Here is a 20,666-nt window from a genome sequence, read left to right on the forward strand (position 1 = left end):
CTCATGCCTGTAATCTCAGCACTTTGGAGGCCGAGGCAGGCGGATCACGAGGTTAGGAGTTCGAGACCAGCCTGGCCAACATAGCGAAACCCCGTCTCTACTAAAAATACAAAAATTAGCCAGGCATGGTGGTTTGCGCCTGTAGTCCCAGCTACTTCGGAGGTTGAGGTAGGAGAATCGCTTGAACCTGGGAGGCGGAAGTTGTGGTGAGTCAAGATCTCACCACTGCACTCCAGCCTGGGCAACAGAGTAGCTGTGGACAAAGAAGACAGACCGGGCAGCTGTCCCTCTCCTGCAAGAGGAGGAGGAACTGGCAGAGGAGCTGGGGAAGAGCTGGCCACTGACCTCATGTTAGTGGGAGGGAAGGCATCGGTGATTTTGGCAGGTGCAGGCTCACAGGGTGGTGGGGGTGACAGCTTGCCTGGAGTGGGTTCAAGAAAGAAAGGCAAGGGGGAAATTGACCTTGCCCAGTGAAAACTCTTTCAGAAGGCTTTGCTGCAAAAGGAACAGAGAAATGGGGCAGTGTTGAAGAAGGGGAAGTGAGTCAAGAAAGAAGGAACAGTAGTGCTGATGGAAATGATGCCAGAGAGATGAGACATTGCTGATGCAGGAGAGAGTGGGAGGACGGCCGGAGCCACATCGCTGAGCAGGCAATCAGCAAATGAATGAATGTGTGTGAAGCGGTGATAAGAGAAGCAGAGCAAATGGTGGTGCCTATTAGGGACTTAGGGGATCTGGGCAGGGAGGGCTTCTTTGGCAGGTGTCATTTTAGCAGAAACCTGGAGGTCCTGAAGGAGTAAGCCATGTGGATTCTGGGGAGAGAGCATTTCAGGAAGAAGAAACAGTCGGTGCAAAGGGCCTTAGGGGAGACTGGCTGGCGTACCGAAGGGAGAGTGTGGTTGGATCGGAGCGAGAAGGGATCATGGTGGCACTTGTGGGCAAACACCTGTGAAACATGCAGGACCTAGTGGGCCAGTAAGGACTTTGCCTTTTACTCAGCGAGACCCAGGACCCATCACAGGCGTGATGGACTCTGTTTTTGTTTGGTTTTTTTTTTTTTTTTTTGAGTTAAGGTCTTGCTCTGTCACCCAGGCTGGAGTGCAGTGGTGCAATCAGGGCTCATTCTGCCTCCTGGGCTCAAGTGGTCCTCCTACCTTAACTTCTCTAGTAGCTGAGATCACAGGCATACTCCACCACACCTGGCTAATTTTCGTATTATTTTTTGTAGAGAAGGGGTTTGCCATGTTGCTCAGGCTGGCCTCGAACTCCTGGCCTCAAGCCATCCGCCTGCCTCAGCCTCCTAAAGTGCTGGGATTACAGGTGTGAGCCACTGCGTCCAGCTGGGCTCTATTCTTCACAGAATCACACTGGTTGCTGAGTAGAGAATGGTATCAGGACAAAAGCAAAAACCGGGAGGTTGGGTGTGGTGGCTCACGCCCGTAATCCCAGCACTTTGGGAGGCTGAGGCAGGTGGATGGCTTGAGGCCAGGAGTTCGAGGCCAGCCTGGGAAATATAGTGAGCTCCCATGTCAATAAAAAATAAATAAATAAGCAAAAGCCGGAGATTAAGCGTTACTGAAATGATCCAGAAGAGAGAGGGTGTTGGTTTGGAGAAGTGCTGGATTCTGCATGTATTTCAAAGGTGGAGCTGGTAGGGTTTGCTAAGGCATTAGGGGCAGAATGTGAGTCAAACGAAAGAGTCAAGGATGATGCCAGGGCGTTGACCTGAGCAACAGGAATCTCAGACATGCCCCTGACTGGGATGAGGCAGGCCAGTAGTCTGACCTTCAGCATGTCAAGTTGAAATGCTTATTTATCCAAGTGGGGATGTCAGATGGGCCACTGGATATTTAAGTATGGGAGAGGTCAGGCTGAGATACGTAAACCTGGGGACAGGTGGAAAACAGCAGGTGCTGGCCTGGCGCAGTGGCTCATGCCTGTAATCCCAATGCTTTGGGAGGCCGAGGCAGGCCAGGAGTTCAAGACTAGCCTGGACAACATGGCAAAACCCCATCTCTACCAAAAAATATAAAAATTAGCCGGGCATAGTGGCGCGTACCTGTAGTCCCAGCTACTCGGGTGGCTGAGGTGGGAGGATCACTTGAGCCTGGGAGGTTGAGGCTGCAGTGAGCTGTAATGGCACTACTGCACTCCAGCCGGGGTGACAGAGTGAGACTCTGTCTCAGAAAGCAAGCAGCAGGTGGCTTTTAAGGCCATCAGACTGGATGAGCTCACTTAGGGAGGGAGTGTGGTAAAGGAAAGAGGTCTGTATGCACCTCATGAGAATATCAACCTGAGAAACCCAGACCTGCCCTCTGCCAAGGAAGAAAGTGGCCCAGAGTTCTGGACTGTCCAGGAAATCACCTGGGGTTGAGGTCTGGAAGGGGCTCCGTTTCTGAAAGTGAAGCCGCCTACATGTGCCTTCCACTGGGCCCCAGGTGTGGGAGAAGGATGGCAGCCCCCTAGAAAGAAAAGAGTTTGCATATTTTGGGTGGCAAAAGAGCTTCACCTGGAGCAGCACTATTTAGGATATTTACATTGGACGTGCTGATTATGAGGTGCCACTGGGATGGAGTCTGAGAGCAGAAGAGGAGCCACAGGGCCACAGTCTGAGAAAAATCCTGCCTCTATGGCATCTTCCAGGATAGTCTGCTTCCCTGGGGCCACATCATTGATTAATTAATAATGGCAACACGGCCCGGTGCAGTGGCTCACACCTGTAATCCCAGCACTTTGGGAGGCCAAGGTGGGTGGATCACTTGAGGTCAGGAGTTCAAGACCAGCCTGGCCAACATGGTGAAACCCTCTCTCTACTAAAAAAACAAAAAATTAGCCGGGCATGGTGGCACATGCCTGTAATCCTAGTTACCCGGGAGGCTGAGGTGGGAGAATTGCTTGAACCCAGGAGGCAGAGGTTGCAGTGAGCCGAGATCACATCACTGCACTCCAGCCTGGGCAACAGAGCAAGACTCCATCACAAAAAGAAAAAAAAAAGATAATAAGAATAACAGCAACGCTAACATAGCAGTTCCCATGAGCCATGAGGATGTTCTGTTTGTATCTGCATAGTGATTTAATCCTTACCACTATCCTGGGAGTAGATCCGATTATAACCATCCCCTCCCCATTGCCTATGAGAAAACAGGCACCGAGAGGGTACGGGACAAGTGGAGGAGCTGGGATTTGCACCCAAGCGCTTCCTCTATGCTCTTAGCCATGATGCTCTGCTGCCTCAAAAGAACGGCCAGCTAGTGTTAGTAATAATAACATTTACCAATTTCATCGTTTGGGGTTTCATGTAGTCCTTGCAACAAACCTATGAGCTGGGCCCGTGATTCCAGTTTTGCAGAGTGGGGAGTTGGTCACAGAGCTAGTGAGACCAGGCCTCCAGCCCAGCTGGTCCGTCTCCAGGGCCTCAGCTCAGCACCACATCCCTGTACTGCAGGCCTCAGTGGTCAGCACCAGGCGTCCCATGGGGACTTAAGATTCCAAGGCTTTTGAGCACTGCTAGAAGTTTGGGGTAAGATCTTTTTTTATATTAAAAAAAATATTTTTTTGAGATGGAGTCTCACTCTTTCGCCCAGGCTGGAGTACACTGGTGTGGCCTTGGCTCACTGCAACCTCCACCTCCCGGGTTCAAGAGAACCCGGAGAGGGAGAGCCTCAGCCTCCCGAGTAGCTGGGATTACAGGTGCCCACCACCATGCCCGGCTAATTTTTGTATTTTTAGTAGAGATAGAGTTTCAATCCAGGTGGGAGATGGGGTTTCACCATGTTGGCCAGGCTGGTCTCCAACTCCTGACCTCAGGCAATCCGCCCACCTCGGCCTCCCAAAGTGCTGGAATTACAGCCACTGCCCGGCCTGGGGTAAGCTTTCAATGTTGTAACTCCCTCCAGAACCTCATGGCCCATGAAGATGGCCAGGTGGGCCTGGGCCCAGGCTCTGAATGGCCTGCTGCCTCTCTCCTGGACACAGCATTCAACTTCCTGGCTGGGGCTGGGAGTGCAAAGATTTGTTTATTTGTTTCTTTTTTATTGAGACAGAGTCTCACTCTGTCGCCCTGGCTGGAGTGCAGTGGTGCAATCTGGGGTCGATGCAGCCTCTGCCTCCCGGGTTCAAGTGATTCTCGTGCCTCAGCCTGAGTAGCTGGGATTACAGGCATGCGCCACCAGGCCTGGCTAATCTTTTTTGCATTTTTGGTAGAGACGGGGTTTTGCCATTTTGGCCAGGCTGGTCTTGAACTCTTGACCTCCAGTGATCCACCTGCCTCAGCCCCCCAAAGTGCTGGGATTACAGGTGTGAGCCACCACTCCCAGCCTGGGAGTGCAAGGATTTAAATAAAATCTTGTGAAAGTTCAGTTTGGCTCCTTCAGGGACTCGGCCAGGCCGGGGGGCAGCACAGGAGACAGGCTGACTCCCCTGTACAGATGGATGGGGAAACACAGGCAGAGTAGGGACAGGGGACTTACACCAGGTCACACGGGGAGCCTGTGGATGAGGCAGAGGCAGGACTTGGGCCTGGGTCTCTGCGCTAAATGACTCCTGGGCATCCTGCTGAACTCTCTCCCAGAAGGAGATTGGCCTCACATACCCCACTGACCCCTTCCTAGCATGCTTTTTGCCAGACCCGTTGAGACTGGCTGAGGACTGGTTGCCATAGAGATGGCCTGTTAGGCAGTTCTATGGTGGGGATGGGGGATGGGGCAGGATGGGGCAGGACACCGATATGCTAAATACCTACCAACAGTTGGTTAGGACCCCGTCGGCGCGACCAGGGCAGGACGTGCGGCTCCAGGCTCCAGGAACCAGAACGGGGCTGCTCAAGCTGCTGTCGACCATCTCTCAGGACAAGCAGGTGAGGGAGGCCCAGTGAGGACACTTCCAGCTGCCTAGAGCCAGGTGGGTCAGGGAGGCCTGGGCTGGGGAGGCCCTTGAGAAGCCACAAGACCTGAGCTGAGGTCCAGATGAAACTCAGGGAGGCAGGAGTGGGACAGGGACCACAGGGAGGCCTAAGGGCCTTGGGAGAAGCCGAGGGATGACGCCCAGGAGTGACTCCCAGGGATGATGGAGCCATTCAGGGAACACTGCGGAAGGAGCAGGGTTTCAGGAAAGATGAAGACCACCTTGATGAAGACCACCTTGGTTTCTGCCTTGGCTGTAGCAGGTCCAGGGCCCAGTGGGACATTTGGGAGTGCAGTCCAGGGCCCAGAGGTGGCCTAGTGCAATGGTGACAAATCTGGGCTCCACCACTTCCCAGCTGTGTGACCTCAGTTACTCAGCCTCTCTGAGCCTCAGCTTTCTCCTCCACATGATGGGGGTGATAGTGAGTACTGGCCTCCTAGGGTCCTTGGGAAGGTTATGTGTGTTTATGCATGAAAGTCCTGAGCACACAATAGGTGCTCAGCAGGTGGCAGCTGTTGCTATTTTAATATGCAGAACGGAGGTGGTGCTCGGTCGGGCTTTTTGTTTGTTTGTTTTTTTGAGATGGAGTTTCACTCTTGTTGCCCAGGCTGGAGTGCAACGACACAATCTCGGCTTACTGCAGCCTCCAACTCCTAGGTTCAAGCGATTGTCCTGCCTCAGCCTCCCAAGTAGCTAGGATTACAGGCGCAGGCCACCACACTCGGCTAATTTTTTTTGTATTTTTAGTACAGACGGGGTTTCGCCATGTTGGCCAGGCTGGTCTCGAACTCCTGGCCTCAGGTGATCCGCCCCCCCCTTGGCCTCCCAAAGTGCTGGGGTTACAGGTGTGAGCACCACACCCAGCCCTGTTTGGTTGGTTTTTATGGTAACGAGGGCCCAGAGGGACCCAGCCAGGCCCAGCCAGGTGCATAGAGGGAGCACTCGGGTGAGGTGCAACACAGTCCAGGAGGCTGCTCAAGCTGGCTGCTCCTCCCCTACTGTCTCTGCCCAGGGCTGCCTGGGGAGTGGTGATGGTGTGCCAAATCAAGACCTGCAGCGGAGGTCTCAGAGCTCAAGGCAGACAGCAAAGAAGGACTGCAAGCCCAGGGGCCAGAGCAAGAAAGGACAGGGCTCTGAAGAGTCTGAAGAGTAAGCAGCAGTGGGATGGGTCAGGAGGCTGTTGGGGGTCAGGGCTCTCTGGGGGCTGGCGCCGACCCTGACCCCCACCCTTTCCTTCTTCAGTCTCTTCCCGCTTCTTCCTCGGAAACCCTCCTTCCCCTTCCAGTGGGCCTGGGAGAGCATCGCCACAGATGTCCGGGCTGTGCTTCAGCCAAGCTCCCCAACCCCTGGCCACCAAGCCCTGCCCATGCCCTCCTCGTTCTCCCAGCGTCAGTCCAGGCGCAAGTCCACGGCCAACCTCCCAGAGGCCCATGGCTGCTGCCGGAAGACAGAGGCGCAAAACCTGAAGGCGAGACAGCAGCTGGGAGCCTGGGGCGGTGTCTCCATCCCTACTGGCAAAGGGGAGCTAGGACCAGAGCCCCCCAGTGGTCTCCAGCTGCCTGGGAGGAGGCCAGGATCAGGATCGGCGTCCGACAAGCAGGTCCAGCTGCAAGGCCTGGGTGCTGAGGAGGCCGAGAGGGATCTGAGTTCTGGGGTGCTGCCCCAGCGCCCCAGGAGGGGGTCGATCTCAGAGGAGGAGCAATTTTCAGAGGCCACAGAGGAGGCTGAGGAGGGAGAACACAGGACTCCCTGCAGAAGGAGGGCTGGTTGTCAGAGAAAGGGGCAGATTTCTGGAGAGGAAGCCTCGGATGAGGGGGAAGTGCAGGGCCAGAGCCAGGGGAGCAGCCCCAGCTTCAACAACCTCCGAAGGCCACAGTGGAGGAAGACAAGGGCCAAGGAGCTGCAGGGGCCGTGGGACCTGGAGAAGCTGCACAGGCAGCTACAGAGAGACCTGGACTGTGGTGAGCATGCGGCTCAGAGCCTGGATTCCCCCGAAGCTACACCGCAGGGAACAGGGAGCAGTCAGGGAGGCAGGGGCTCAGGCAGGCTGGGCTGTGCTCTGGGTGCTGGGGGGGGGGTTGCCTGGCGGGCTGAGAGGGAGAGGGCAGCCCCTGACTTGGTCCCACTGTGGGCAGGCCCCCAAAAGCTGCCCTGGAAGGCTTTGAGGGCTGCCTTCCAGGCCTCCAAGCGGAATGGAAAGGCCTATGCCTCGGGATACGATGAAACTTTCGTGTCTGCCAACCTCCCTAATCGCACCTTCCACAAACGACAGGAAGCCACCAGGTAAGAGGGAAGAGAAGGGAGTGGGAGCCCAGAATGAGAAGTAGAGATGGAGCCACTTCTCCAAGAGATGCTTAGGCATTTGAACTCTCATTCATTTATTTATTTATCCATTCACCAAACTTTTGGATCATCCATCCATCCATCCATCCATCCACCCATCCATCCATCTATCCAACTACTGATAACATCCACTCAACCATTCATCCATCTCTCTCAATACCTGGCCAATTATCTATTGATACAACCACTTTTATTTCCCATCTTTTGTTCTATCCATCCATTAAATTATTAACTAAGTGATTAATGCAACATTTATTATCTACTCATGGGCCCTTAGGATATAACTATGAAAATACTTGGAATTAGCTGGGCATGGTGACACGTGCTTGTAGTCCCAGCTACTCAGGAGGCTGAGGCAGGAGGATCTCTTGAGTTCAGGAGATCAAGACTGCAGTGAGCTATGATCCCACCATTGCATTCAGCATGGGCAACAGAGTGAGACACTGTCTCTAAAAAAGAAGTTAAGGGGCCGGGCGTGGTGGCTCACGCCTATAATCCTAGCACTTTGGGAGGCCAAGGCGTGTGGATTGTCTGAGCTCAAGAGTTCGAGACCAGCCTGGGCAACATGGCGAAACCCTGTCTCTACTGAAAATATAAAAAATTATCCAAGTATGGTGGTGTGTGCCTGGAGTCCCAGCTACTCAGGAGGCTGAGACATGAGAATCACTTGAACCTGGGAGGTGGAGGTTGCAGTGAGCTGAGATTGCAGCACTGCACTCCAGCCTGGGTGACAGAGTGAGACTCTGTCTCAAACGAACAAACAAACGAACAAAAAACCCAGCCTGGTCAACATAGCGAGACCCCTGTCTCTACAAAGGAAAAAAAAAAAAGATTAGCCTGGCTTGGTGGAAAGTGCCTGTAGCCCCAGCTACTCCAGAGGCTGAGTCAGGAGGATCTCTTGAGCCCAGGAGATCAAGGCTGCAGTGAGCCATGATGACATCACTGAATTTTAGTCTGGACAACAGAGCGAGCCTCTGTTTCTAAAGCAAAGGAGACAGTGGGAGCTGAAGGGGAGACTGGAGGCTGTGAGGAGACTGTTGGCAACACTGAGGTGAGGAACCAGGAGGCCCTGTGGATGGAGGGAGGGGATCCATTTAAGAGACACTTAGAGGCTGGTTCAATAGGCCGTGGTGACTGGTGACAGGAGGCATGTGAGGGCAGGGGAGAGTTCATTCAGCATTCTTATAGCACCCCACAATTTTTTTTTTTTTTTTGAGATGGAGTCTCACTCTGTTGCCCAGGCTGGAGTGCAGTGGCACAGTCTTGGCTCACTGCAACCTCCGACTCCCAGGTTCAAGTGATTCTCCTGCCTCAGCCTCCCAAGTAGCTGGGACTACAGGAGCCCACCACCACACCTGGCTAATTTTTGTATTTTTAGTACAGACGGGGTTTTACTATGTTGGCCAGGCTGGTCTTGAACTCCTGACCTCGTGATCTGCCCGCCTCGGCCTCCCAAAGTGCTGGGATTATAGGCATGAGCCACTGCGCCCAGCCACAATTCTTTTTTTAAAATTTATTTTATGTAATTGATAAATAAAAATTGTATTTATGGTGTACAACATGAGGTTTTGAAATATGTTTATATTGTTGAAGGTCTAAATCAAACTAATTAACATATGCATTACCTCGGTTTTTTTTTTTTTTTTTTTTTTTTTTTTTGAGACAGAGTCTTGCTCTGTTCCCAGGCTGGAGTGCTGTGGTGTGATCTCAGTTCACTGCAACCTCCGTCTCCAGGGTTCAAGCAATTCTCATGCCTCAGCATCCCAAATGGCTGGGATTACCGGTGCCTGCCAGCACACCTGGCTAATTTTTGTATTTTTAATAGAGATGGGGTTTCACCATATTGGCCAGGCTGGTTTCGAACTCCAGACCTCATGATCTGCCCGCCTCAGCCTCCCGAAGTGCGGGGATCACAGGCGTGAGCCACCACTCCCGGTCTTACTTGATTTTTTTTTTTGTAGTGAGAACACTTAAAATCTACTCTTTTATTGATTTTTAAGTATACAATACATTGCTTTTAACTACAGACACCAGATCATACAATAGATCTCTTGAACTTATTTCTCCTCTCTAACTGAAATTTCTTATCCTTTGACCAACATCTCCCTTCTTCTCCCCACAAACCCAGTGAGGACTTGGTAACCACCATTCTACTCTCTGCTTCTATGAGTTTGACTTTATTTATTTATTTATTTAGAGACAGGGTCTTGCTGTGTTGCCCAGGCTGCAGTGCAGTGGCACAATCATGGCTCACTGCATCCTTGACTTCCAGGGCTCAAGTGATCCTCCCACTTCAGCCTCCTGAGCTCTAGGACTGCAGTCATGAGCCACCATGCCTGGCTAACTTTTTTTTTTTTTTCTGAGACGGAGTCTCGTCTCACTGTTGCCCAGGCTGGAGTGCAGTGGCGCGATCTCAGCTCACTGCAAGCTCCGCCTCCCGGGTTCACGCCATTCTCCTGCCTCAGCCTCCTGAGTAGCTGGGACTACAGGCACCCGCCACCACACCCAGCTAAGTTTTTGTATTTTTAGTAGAGATGGGGTTTCACTGTGTTAGCCAGGATGGTCTCGCTATCCTGACCTCGTGATCCACCCGCCTCAGCCTCCCAAGGTGCTGGGATTACAGGCGTGAGCCACCACACCTGGCTGCTGGCTAATTTTTAAAATTTTGGTAGAGATGGGGTCCCGTTATGCTGAGTTTGACTTTTTTAAGATTTGGCACATAAGGGAGATTATATGGTATTTGTTTTCCTGTGCCTGGCTTATTTCACTTAACATAGTGTCCTCCAGGTTTATTCATGTTGTTGCAAATGATGGGATTTTCTTCTTTTTAAGGCTGAAGAATGCCATTGTGTATATATACCACCTTTTCTTTATCCATTCTTCTGTTGATGGAATCTTAGGTTGATCTCATATCTTTGCTACTGTGAATATTCCTGCAATGAACATAGGAGTACAGCTACCTCTTCAACATACTAATTTCATTTCCTTTGAATATGTACCCAGAAGTGGGTTGCTGGATCACATAGTAGTTCTACTTGTAATTTTTTGGGGAACCTTGATATTGTTTTCTATAATGACTGTACTAATTTATATTCCCACCAACAGTAAACAGAGATTCCCTTTTCTCCACATCATCACCAACCCTTATCTTTCATCATTTTGGTAATAGTCATTCTAACAGGCGTGAGGTGATATCTTATTATCATTTTATTTTGCATTTCCCAGATGATTAGTGATTAGTGATGAAAAAGACATTTGTATGTCTTTTTTTGAGAAATGTCTATTTGGGTTATTTGCTTATTTTATTATTATTATTATTATTATTATTTTGAGATGGAGTCTCGCTCTGTCCCCCAGGCTAGAGTGCAATGCCACGATCATAGCTCACTGCAGCTTTGAATTCCTGGGCACAAGTGACCCTCTCACCTCAGCCTCCTGAGTAGCTGGGATTACAGGTGCATGCCACCACATCCAGCTGATTTATTTTTTAACTTTTTATTTGTAGAGATAGGTGTCTTGCTATGTGGCCCAGGCTGGTCTCAACCCCTGGCTTCAGGTGATCCTGCTGCCTCCACCTCCCAAAGTGTTGAGATTACAGGTGTGAGTCACCATGCCCTGACTCTTTGCCTTTTTTTTTTTTTTTGAGATGGAGCCTCACTTCGTCACCCAGGATGGAGTGCAGTGGCATAATCTTGGCTCACTGCAACCTCCCCCTCCCAGGTTCAAGTGATTCTCTTGCCTCAGCCTCCTGAGTAGCTGGGATTACAGACGTACACCACGAGGTCTGCCTAATTTTTTTGTATTTTTTTAGTAGAGACAGGGTTTCACCATGTTGGCCAGACTAGTCTCGAACTCCAGACCTCAAATGATCTGCCCGCCTTGGCCTCCCAAAGTGCTGGGATTTCAGGCAACAGCCATCGCGCCTGGCCTTTGCCCATTTTTTGAGTTATTTGCTTTCTTGTTACTGAGTTACTTGAGTTCACATATTTTGGATATTAACCCCTTTTCAGATGTATGGTTTGCAAATATTTTCTCCCATTCTGTATGTCATCTCTGTTGATTGTTGCCATTGCTGTGCAGAAGCTTTTCAGTTTGATGCAACTTCATTTGTCTATTTTAGCTTTTGTTGCCTGTGCTTTCTGGGTCATAGCCAAAAAACCATTGCCCAGACAAGTGTCATTAAGCTTTCTTTTGTGTGTGTGTGTGTGTGTGGCGTGTGTGTGTGTATGTGTCTGTGTGTGTGTGGCAGAGTCTCAATCTGTCACCCAGGCTGGAATGCAGTGGCTCAATCATGGCTCACTGCAGTCTTGACTTCCTGGGCTCAGGTGATTCTCCCACCTTAACCTCCCGAGTAGCTAGGACTACAGGTCTGGTCCACCATGCCTGGTTAATTTTTTGTATGTTTAGTACAGATGGGGTTTAAGGCTGAAGAATGCCATTGTATATATATACCACCTTTTATACACAATATATACACAATATATACCATTGTGTATATATACCATGTTGCTCAAGCTGGTCTCAAACTCCTGGGCTCAAGCAATCCACCTGCATCAGCCCCAAAGTGCTGGGGTTACAGGTGTGAGCCACCATGCCTGGCCTTTTTTTTTGGCTCAAGATTGCTTTTGCTGTTTGGAGTATTTTGTGGTTCTATATTAATTTAAAATTGTTTTTTCTATTTCTGTGAAAAATGTCATTGGAATTTTGATAGGCTTGCATTGAATCTGTAAATTGCTTTGGATAATATGGACATTTTAACAATATTAATTCTTCCAAAGCACCCTTCATTTCTTTTTTCTTTCTTTCTTTTTTTTTTTTTTGAGATGGAGTTTTGCTCTTGTTGCCCAGGCTGGAGTACAATGGCGTGGTCTCGGCTCACTACAACCTCTGCTTCCCTGGTTCAAACAATTCTCCCGCCTCAGCCTACTGAGTGGCTGGGATTACAGGCATATGCCACCACGCCTGGCTAATTTTGGCATTTTTAGTAGAAACAGGGTTTCACCATGATGACCAAGCTGGTCTCAAACTCCTGACCTCAGGTGATCCGCCTGCCTCCACCTCCCAAAGTGCTGGGATTACAGGCATGAACCACCGTGCCTGGCCTGGAAGCAGGAGACTTCTAGAAAGAGTAGGGAAAGGCCTTGAGCTGGGACCGAGGGCTGAGCCTCCAGGGCAGTCTCTGTCATGGACGTCCATGACAAACCCTACTCCCAGGACACTGGCTCTGGACACTGCAGCCCCTCCCCACAGGCTTCCATATTCCCTTATCCAGCCCCTGGCCCTCCGTGAGGCTCCTGCTGCCCGTGAACCTCTCATTCCCCTTCCCTTTCTCACCCAAGGAGCCTGCTGCAGGCCTGGGAGCGGCAGCGGCAGGAGGAGCGGCAGCAGGCCGAGCTGCGGCGGGCCCGGACACAGCATGTACAGCGGCAGGTGGCCCGCTGCCTGGCAGCCTACGCACCCAGAGGGAGCCGGGGCCCTGGGGCGGCCCAGCGCAAGCTGGAGGAGCTGAGGTAGGGAGCCTGGGCTTCGGGAGGCCTGGTTGGGAGAGGGCAGGGAGGCCATGTCAGGTCTCAGTCTACAGGACCGAAGAGCACCAGCCCTCGCCTTCCCTGGGGCTAACCAGGCCACTTCACCGCGTTTCCAGATAAGGACGCTGAGGCATGGGGAGAAGGGGTCTGTCGAAGGCCACCCAGTTAATAATGACAATCTCTGCAGCTGTTGAATGGTCAAGGTTAAAATATTCTACATGTATGATCACACTTTCAAATCTTCATTTTCTGATTTCCAATGCCAGACATGCTTGTTATAAAATTTCAAAGATTACAGAAATAATGCCTGGAGAAGGTGAACAGCCGTGTGACCCCACTCTGGGAGACAACCATTGTTCACAGTCAGCTGAAGAGTCGCGTTTTGTTCTCTTCCTATATTGTGACCATTTTCCTTTTTTTTTTTTTTTGAGACGGAGTCTTGCTCTGTCACCCAGGCTGGAGTGCAGTGGCACGATCTCGGCTCACTGCAATCTCCGCCTCCCAGCTTCACGCCATTCTCCTGCCTCAGTCTCCCGAGTAGCTGAGACTACAGGCGCCCGCCACCACACCCAGCTAAGTTTTTTTTTTTTTTTTTGTATTTTTAGTAGAGACGGGGTTTCACCATGTTAGCCAGGATAGTCTCGATCTCCTGACCTCGTGATCCACCCGCCTCAGCCTCCCAAAGTGCTGGGATTACAGGTGTGAGACACTGCACCCGGCCGTGACCATTTTCCTAATAAGCAGATTTGTGGGCTAACCTTTTTGGACTCCTAACAGGTCCGTGAAGCAGGGAGTATTGCTGCTGGTGGGCCAGGTCAGGTTCTTCCCTTGGCCGCACAAAAGAAAAAGTTTATTGCAAAGCAAAGGCCACCTTGACCAACATGGTGAAACCTCATCTCTACTAAAAATACAAAAATTAGCCAGGTGCGGTGGCACATACCTGTAATCCTAGCTATTCGGGAGGCTGAGGCAGGAGAATTGCTTGAACCCGGGAGATGGAGGTTGCAGTGAGCCGAAATTGAGCCACTACACTCCAGCCTGGGCGACAGAGCAAAAACTCCATCTCAAAAAAAAAAAAAAAAAAGCCCACCCTGAGGACTGCTCAGAGGGAGAGATGGCAGCTTGTGCCTTAAGAGGAATTCCTTTTATGGAAGTTGTTTATACCTAGTCACAAAATACTGGTGAGGTCAGGTATGCAAAGGTGGACCTGTGGTGGGCGCATGCGCTCAGCATCTGCATGCTCCAACATGCATCACATGTAACATTAGCATATACAATCTCTACCTAGGGGTGTGTTTTTTTACCATCAAAACGAGGAAAATGTTGCTATAAGCTAAACCTTGAGCCTAGCTGTGTATGCAGAACCCCGAGAAGTCCTTAGCTCCCTCCAAGGCAGGAATTTGTAGCTAATAGCTTCTTGGGCTTTTGGTGCTGATTGGCTGGAGATCGGGGAAGCTACATTATGAATAAGGGGCTTTTGTTTTTTTTTTCCTGGGCTGTGCTAGGTATCAGGGAACTTGTAGCCATCTGGTATCCCCTAAGACTGCTTATCTTGCAAAAGAGTTAGGTACTCGGCTGTACGCCGTGGCTCACACCTGTAATCCCAACACTTTGGGAAGCCGAGGCAAGTGGATCACCTGAGGTCAGGATTTCGAGACCAGCCTGGCCAACATAATGAAACCCCGTCTATACTAAAAAAAAAAATACAAAAATTAGCTGGGCGTAGTGGCGCGCGACTGTAGTCCCAGCTACTTGGGAGGCTGAGGCGGGAGAATCACTTGAACCCGGGAGGCGGAGGTTGCAGTGAGCCGAGACTGCACCATTGCACTCCAGCCTGGGTGACAGAGAAAGACTCCGTTTCAAAAAAAAAAAAAGAAAAGAGTTAGGTGCTGATGCACGAGGGCACAAGGGCTGCAGAGCTCCTGCAAAAGGAGCCCCTGGGGCTTCATACAAGGGGAAAAGTCAGTATGGCCCGCTCACCTTACTATCCTACCTTGGTATCTCCACCTGCATAACCCCACCGGTGAGGAACCTGAGGCTCAGAGATCTTCAATAATTTGTCAAAGGTCATGCATGGGCAGCAGAATTGGGTTCCAGCCATGATGCTGCCCTGCCTGAGCACTCAAATCCTCCGCTTTTAGATGAAAGGCACCAGGACCTTCCCCCAAGAGCCCAAACCAATGACACATGTAACACAAATAAATCAAATAAATATGACCAAAACCAGTGCCATTGATTTGAGCACCTCCTGGGTGCAGCGGGCGCAGGGCATCTTTTTCTGCACCCTGTCTCCTTTGGTCCGTGGCAAGTGGGGTGAGGGTCCTGCCCTGCCTTAAGGCCACTGACGGCTCAGCGGGGTTCTTATCACCTACTCTTTGAGGCTCAGTCTTTTTTTTTTTTTTTTTTTGAGACAGAGTTTCGCTCTTGTTGCCCAAGCTGGAGTGCAATGGCGCGATCTCGGCTCACCACAACCTCTGCCTCCCGGGTTCAAGCGATTCTCCTGCCTCAGCCTTCCGAGTAGCTGGGATTACAGGCATGCGCCTCCACGCCCGGCTAATTTTGTATTTTTAGTAGAGACAGGGTTTCTCCATGTTGGTCAGGCTGGTCTTGAACTCCCGACCTCAGCTGATCCGCCCGCCTCAGCCTCCCAAAGTGCTAGGATTACAGGCGTGAGCCACCGCGCCCGGCCAAGGCTCAGTCTTAATCACCCCAATTTTACAGATTTGGAAACAGGCTCTGAAAGGTCAAGTGTGTTTTTGGGGACTGCTTGGGCCAATGTTTAGGGGGATCCTTTCTCCTTCCCAATCTTGCTCTGTTGCCCAGGCTGGAGTGCAGTGGTGTGATCTCAGTTCACTGAAACCTCCATCTCCCAGGCTCAAGCAATTCTCCTGCCTCAGCAACCTGAGTAGCTGGGACCACAGGTGCGCGCCACCACACGTGGCTAATTTTTTTGTATTTTTGGTAGAGACAGGGTTTCACCATATTGCCCCAGCTGTCTCAGACTCCTGACCTCAAGTGATCTGGCTGCCTCGGCCTCCCAGAGTTTTGGGATTACAGGCGTGAGCCACCGCGCCCAGCCAAGTGTTTTGTTTTCACAGTGAGGCAGGAAGTGTAAGGTTCAGAACTCCAAGTGGCAGGTGCAGCAAAAAGAGTGATTCAACCTCACTCCTTTTACTTTCTATTTGAGAGGGCTAAGGCATAAGTAGGTCTCTCCCATGCAGTCTCTCAGCCATTACAGCCTATGAACTTCGCTGTCTGAGCGGAACAGGAGACTCTTTCCTGCCTAGGAAGGGCAGGCACAAAAGAGGTTGTCCTGTGGGAGGGAGGGATGTGTCTCCTTCCATTCTGAGATGATGGACGGGGCTGACACCCATAGGCACCACTTCCCTTTCTGCTCAGGGCTCCTGTCATTGTTTTTTTGAGACAAAGTCTCGCTCTGTCGCCAGGCTGGAGTACAGTGGTGCAATCTCGCCTCACCATAACCTCCAACTCCCCGGTTCAGACGATTCTCCTGCCTCAGCCTCCCAAGTAGCTGGGATTACAGGCGCACGCCACCACTCCCAGCTAACTTTTGTATTTTTAGTAGAGGCAGGGTTTCACCATGTTGGCCAGGATGGTCTCGATCTCCTGACCTCGAGATCTGCCCGCCTCGGCCAGCTCCTGTCACTTCTAACAGAAATAGCATAAAGTATCCAGCAGGAAAAGTGCACACAATATCACAGAAAAGATAGGGACTGCCAGCTCATTTGCCACCTCCCCTTGTAACTGCCATAAATTCCTTCCTAAATGGTGAAAGCCGTTTTTGCAGTAACTTGTGTTCCTGGCCATGGGTTTTCAAGTCCATGTCTTTTTCTCAATGAAGGACGGTACCTTCCCTGGCACAGGGCCACAGCAAGGGTGGCATGGCCCAGCAAGGCTGAGTTTTTCCACCGGGCCCAGCACAATCGCTGAGATCCCAGTACAGGTCTTGGGGTCTTGTCTGTGTCTCCCCTCCCCTCCTGTCATCTTGTCTGCGTCTTCCCTCCCCTCCTGTCCATGGGTGCTGCCTCCACACCTCAAGGCCTCTCTTACATGCTTCACAGATGGATGCCTGGTCCCATGTGGGTGTGGCTCGAAGGCCCCTCTTGCTGCTAGAGTGCTCTCTTCATGAGTGGCAGTGATACTCAAGTTTGTCAAACAGACACATTTCTGACAAGTGCACAAACTGGGTTTTGGGTTTTTTGAGACAGGGTCTTGCTCTGTTGCCCAGGCTGGAGTGCAGTGGCACAATCTCAGCTCACTGTAGCCTAGAACTCCGAGGCTCAAGCGATCCTCCCACCTTGGCCTCCCAACTACCCAGGACTACAGGTGCATACCACCATGCCTGGCTAATTTTTGTAGAGACAGGATTTCACCATGTTGCCCAGTCTGGTCTCAAACTCTTGGGCTCAAGTGATCCACCCTCCTTGGCCTTCCAAAGTGCTGGGATTACAGGTGCGAGCCACCACGCCTGGCCAAATTGGGTTTTTATAAATGAAAATTGTGCTTCCTCAGTGGAACCCTGATCTCTCAGGGGTGTGTTTTTTAAATTTGAAACATTTTTTTTTTTAGTTTCTCTGTCCCATTTTCCAAGCTGTCTGCTTACAAGAACCACAGAGAATGCTGGCAAGCTTGTCCGATCCCTACTATAGCACAGTGAAGTAAACTGAGCCCAGAGCCAAGAGCCCAGAGAGAGGCCTCACCCAAAGTCACACAACCAACAACCACAGCTCCCCTTCAAGGGAAAGAGGATGGGGAGGGGAAGCTATGTAAGCACGTGTCTGGAAGCTCAGAAGCCAGCACTGGCCCCTTTCCCATGGGGGTGGCACAGGAGGATGGGCAAACCCCAGCTGCACAGGGCTCGGCCCCTCACTTCCCAGCTGCACAACTTTGAACAAGTCCCTCAACCCTCCCGATCCATCCGTAAATTGGGTGAATAATTTCCACCTTGGCTGACTTCACAAGGAATCCAGGCAAGAATGGGAATGAAACAGCTTTGTAAAGGTGAGGGTGAGGACATGAATATCAAGTCCTTAGTGAAGATAAGCGGGCTCAGGAGTGGAGATCAACAGTTGTGTCCATGGTTAGCTGCACAAAGGCCTGTCTCCCCTGCAGGCGCCAGGAGCGACAGCGCTTTGCTGAGTACCAGGCGGAGCTGCAAGGCATCCAGCACAGGGTGCAGGCCCGGCCCTTCCTGTTCCAGCAGGCTATGCAGGTGAGGCTGGCACCTGGGCAAGCACATAGCTGCCCCCTGTGAAGAGCTGGCTGAGTGGGTAGGGAAGCAGGATGCAAGTAGGTCCCTGCAGATAGGATCCCAGGGCTGCTGCCCTCTGGAATCCCTGGGACCCCCTCAGTAACCCGAGCCCCACTTTGCCCTCGGCAGCCCTGGTGCAGAGCAGGAAGCTGTCTTCTCTCTCCTCAGGCCAATGCCCGGCTCACCGTCACTCGGCGCTTCTCCCAGGTGCTGTCAGCACTGGGGCTGGATGAGGAGCAGCTGCTGTCTGAGGCAGGAAAGGTGGACAGAGAGGGCACCCCCAGGAAACCCAGGTGAGTCTCCCCGTCAGGTCAAGAACTGACTCTGCCATGCTGCTGCGGGAAGGGGCGCCCACACCAGCACTCTGGGCTCTGGAGGGCCTCCCCCAGGACAGGCAGAGAGCCCAGAGGAAGGCAAGGCCAGGGTTGTCATTCCTACTTCTCAATAAGGAAACTAAGGACCTGAGGGGCAGGGCCTTCTTTAAGGACGCAGGAGCGAACAAGCAGCAGAACCAGTCTGGGACTCTGCAACCATCTGAGCGGCCACACACCAAGTCCCTCATTAGGGGCTGGCACCACCACGCTGGTCACCCCATGCCTTAGAATAACCTGGTACAGAGCAGCGATTATGAAGCCCACTTGACAATAAGGAAAGTGAGACTCGAGAAGAGTCACTTTGCCCAGGATCACACAGCAAGCCAGCACTGAAGCAGGGTTTGAAGCCACATTGTCAGTGGTTTCCTTGGGCATGGGGGTGGGAGCTGCAGAGTCAGGGGCCTCTATCTGTGTCTTGAAGGAGCCACAGGTCAATGGGGGTGAGAATGGAGCACTCTCCTCAGAGGCCCCCAAGGACAGAACCCACCAGCAGCCAGCCTGACAGGCACTACAACCCCAGCCTGGACCCGGAGTGCAGTCCCTGAGATAAAATTAAAGGCTTTATGGCAAACACAGTGTGGGATTTCTGGTGGTGGGGGTGGTGGAAGCTACGGGTTGGAAGTTGGAGGTGGCAGGTGGGTGGGCAGCAGGCTTAGCTCTGTCCCCGCACCCCCTCCCCACCAGGAGCTTTGGCTCTTTTGGTTCCCCCCACCCAGTACACACAGCCCCTTCTCTGCTCCTGAGGAGTGGGGACATCTCGAAGAGCAAGAGCTGTGACTTCTCCACCCCATCTCCAATGTATATGTTGGGTCCTATAAATTCAAGCATGAATAAGATGAAATGACTCCTGCCTCTGAGGACGCCCAGTGAGTGGGAGAGGGGGTGGATCCTTAAAGGGGCGCATACGACATAGCCTAACACATGCTGAGTTGCGCCACACAGGGAGCCACAGACCGAGCAACCACTGGGTGAGGGGAGGGGTTTCAGGAGAGATTGGGATTGTGTGCACTGGGCTTTTTTTTTTTTTAAGACAGAGTCTCGCTCTGTCACCAGGCCGGAGTGCAATGGTGTGATCTCAACTCACTGCAACCTCTGCCTCCCAGGTTCAAGCGATTCTCCTGCCTCAGCCTCCTGAGTAGCTGGGACTACAGGTGTGCGCCACCACACCCAGCTAATTTTTGTATTTTTAGTAGAGGCGGGGTTTTACCATGTAGGCCAGGATGGTCTTGATCTCTTGACCTCGTGATTCGCCTGCCTTGGCCTCCCAAAGTGCTGGGATTACAGGCGTGAGCCACCGCGCCCGGCCTGCACTGGGGTTTTAAGTCCCAATAGTTTTAAGTTACGGCTGGTCTCCTCAAGAAAAAAACTCATACACACAGATGTGCCACATTTTGCATTCAATTTCAGGGGTTCCAGGGATACACTGACGCCCATGTGGAGCTCCTAAACAATCTTAACAGTTCACGGGGCCAGGTTTTAAAAATCCAATCCAGGGCCAGGCGCAGTGGCGCATGCCTGTAATCTCAGCACTTTGGGAGGCCAAGGCGGGTGTATAGCCTGAGCTCAGGAGTTCGAGACCAGCCTGGCCAACATAGTGACCCCACCCCCTACCCCCGCTCCCCACCAACCATCTACAAAAAAATACAAAAATTAAAGGGGCGTGGTAGCGTACGCTCGTAGTCCCAGCTACTGGGAAGGCTGAGGTGGGAGGATCACTTGAGCCCAGGAGGTCGAGGCTGCAGTGCGCTGTGATCACGCCACTGCACTCCAGCCTGAGCAACAGAGTGAGATCCTATCTCAAGGGAAAAAACAAAACAAAACAAAAAAAACAGGGAACGTGGGAAGGAAGCGTTCCCTGACGATACTGGTTATAGCGGGTCTGAAGCTGGGCTGTGGAATTGGAGATCTCGGAAAAACAACACCCGTTGGAGCCACGACCCTAGGAGTCCACTAAGCGAGCGCCCATTGTAGGAGGGAGGTGTCTACGGAAAGACCGTGAGGTAGTGAACACCCCGTTGCCGGTGAAGTGCAAGCGCAGGGAGGCCGGGGAGGAACTTCCAGCCACGAAGACACTGACTTAATGGGCTCTAAGTCCTTCCAGTTCTGGGATCCCACCTCCGGGTTAATTCCGCTTCCCGTGAGGAGCGCATGCGCAATGGGACCACTCGCTCAAAGAAGCCAGCCGACCCGAGACGGCGCGAATGGGCAGTCGAGCGCTGATCCCGGCCTTCCCATGAGCCTCTGGGG

General features: G+C 51.9%; 1 protein-coding gene across 10 annotated transcripts; it reads left to right on the forward strand.

Moving 5' to 3' along the window:
- Nucleotides 1-323: 323 nt before the first annotated feature.
- Nucleotides 324-20,655, forward strand: TSGA10IP (testis specific 10 interacting protein). Of its 10 annotated transcripts, none has more exons than XM_008954091.5 (9): nucleotides 325-671; nucleotides 4,748-4,855; nucleotides 5,915-6,051; nucleotides 6,145-6,863; nucleotides 7,038-7,185; nucleotides 12,585-12,755; nucleotides 17,907-18,006; nucleotides 18,214-18,338; nucleotides 18,841-19,897. In XM_008954091.5, the coding sequence occupies exons 1-9, from the start codon at nucleotides 666-668 to the stop codon at nucleotides 18,962-18,964; spliced, it is 1,638 nt and encodes a 545-aa protein (XP_008952339.4). In that variant the 5' UTR covers nucleotides 325-665; the 3' UTR covers nucleotides 18,965-19,897. The 10 variants fall into 10 exon arrangements, 9 of the variants coding, with proteins under 9 accessions (XP_054950513.1, XP_008952339.4, XP_054950515.1 ...); XM_055094539.2 differs by having other exon boundaries at nucleotides 632-650; XM_063608580.1 differs by lacking the exons at nucleotides 325-671; nucleotides 18,841-19,897 and adding exons at nucleotides 20,294-20,419; nucleotides 20,521-20,655 and having other exon boundaries at nucleotides 4,709-4,855.
- The last annotated feature ends 11 nt before the right edge of the window (nucleotides 20,656-20,666 follow it).

This window comes from Pan paniscus, chromosome 9 (assembly GCF_029289425.2).
Source record: "Pan paniscus chromosome 9, NHGRI_mPanPan1-v2.0_pri, whole genome shotgun sequence".
Lineage (NCBI taxonomy): Eukaryota > Metazoa > Chordata > Mammalia > Primates > Hominidae > Pan > Pan paniscus.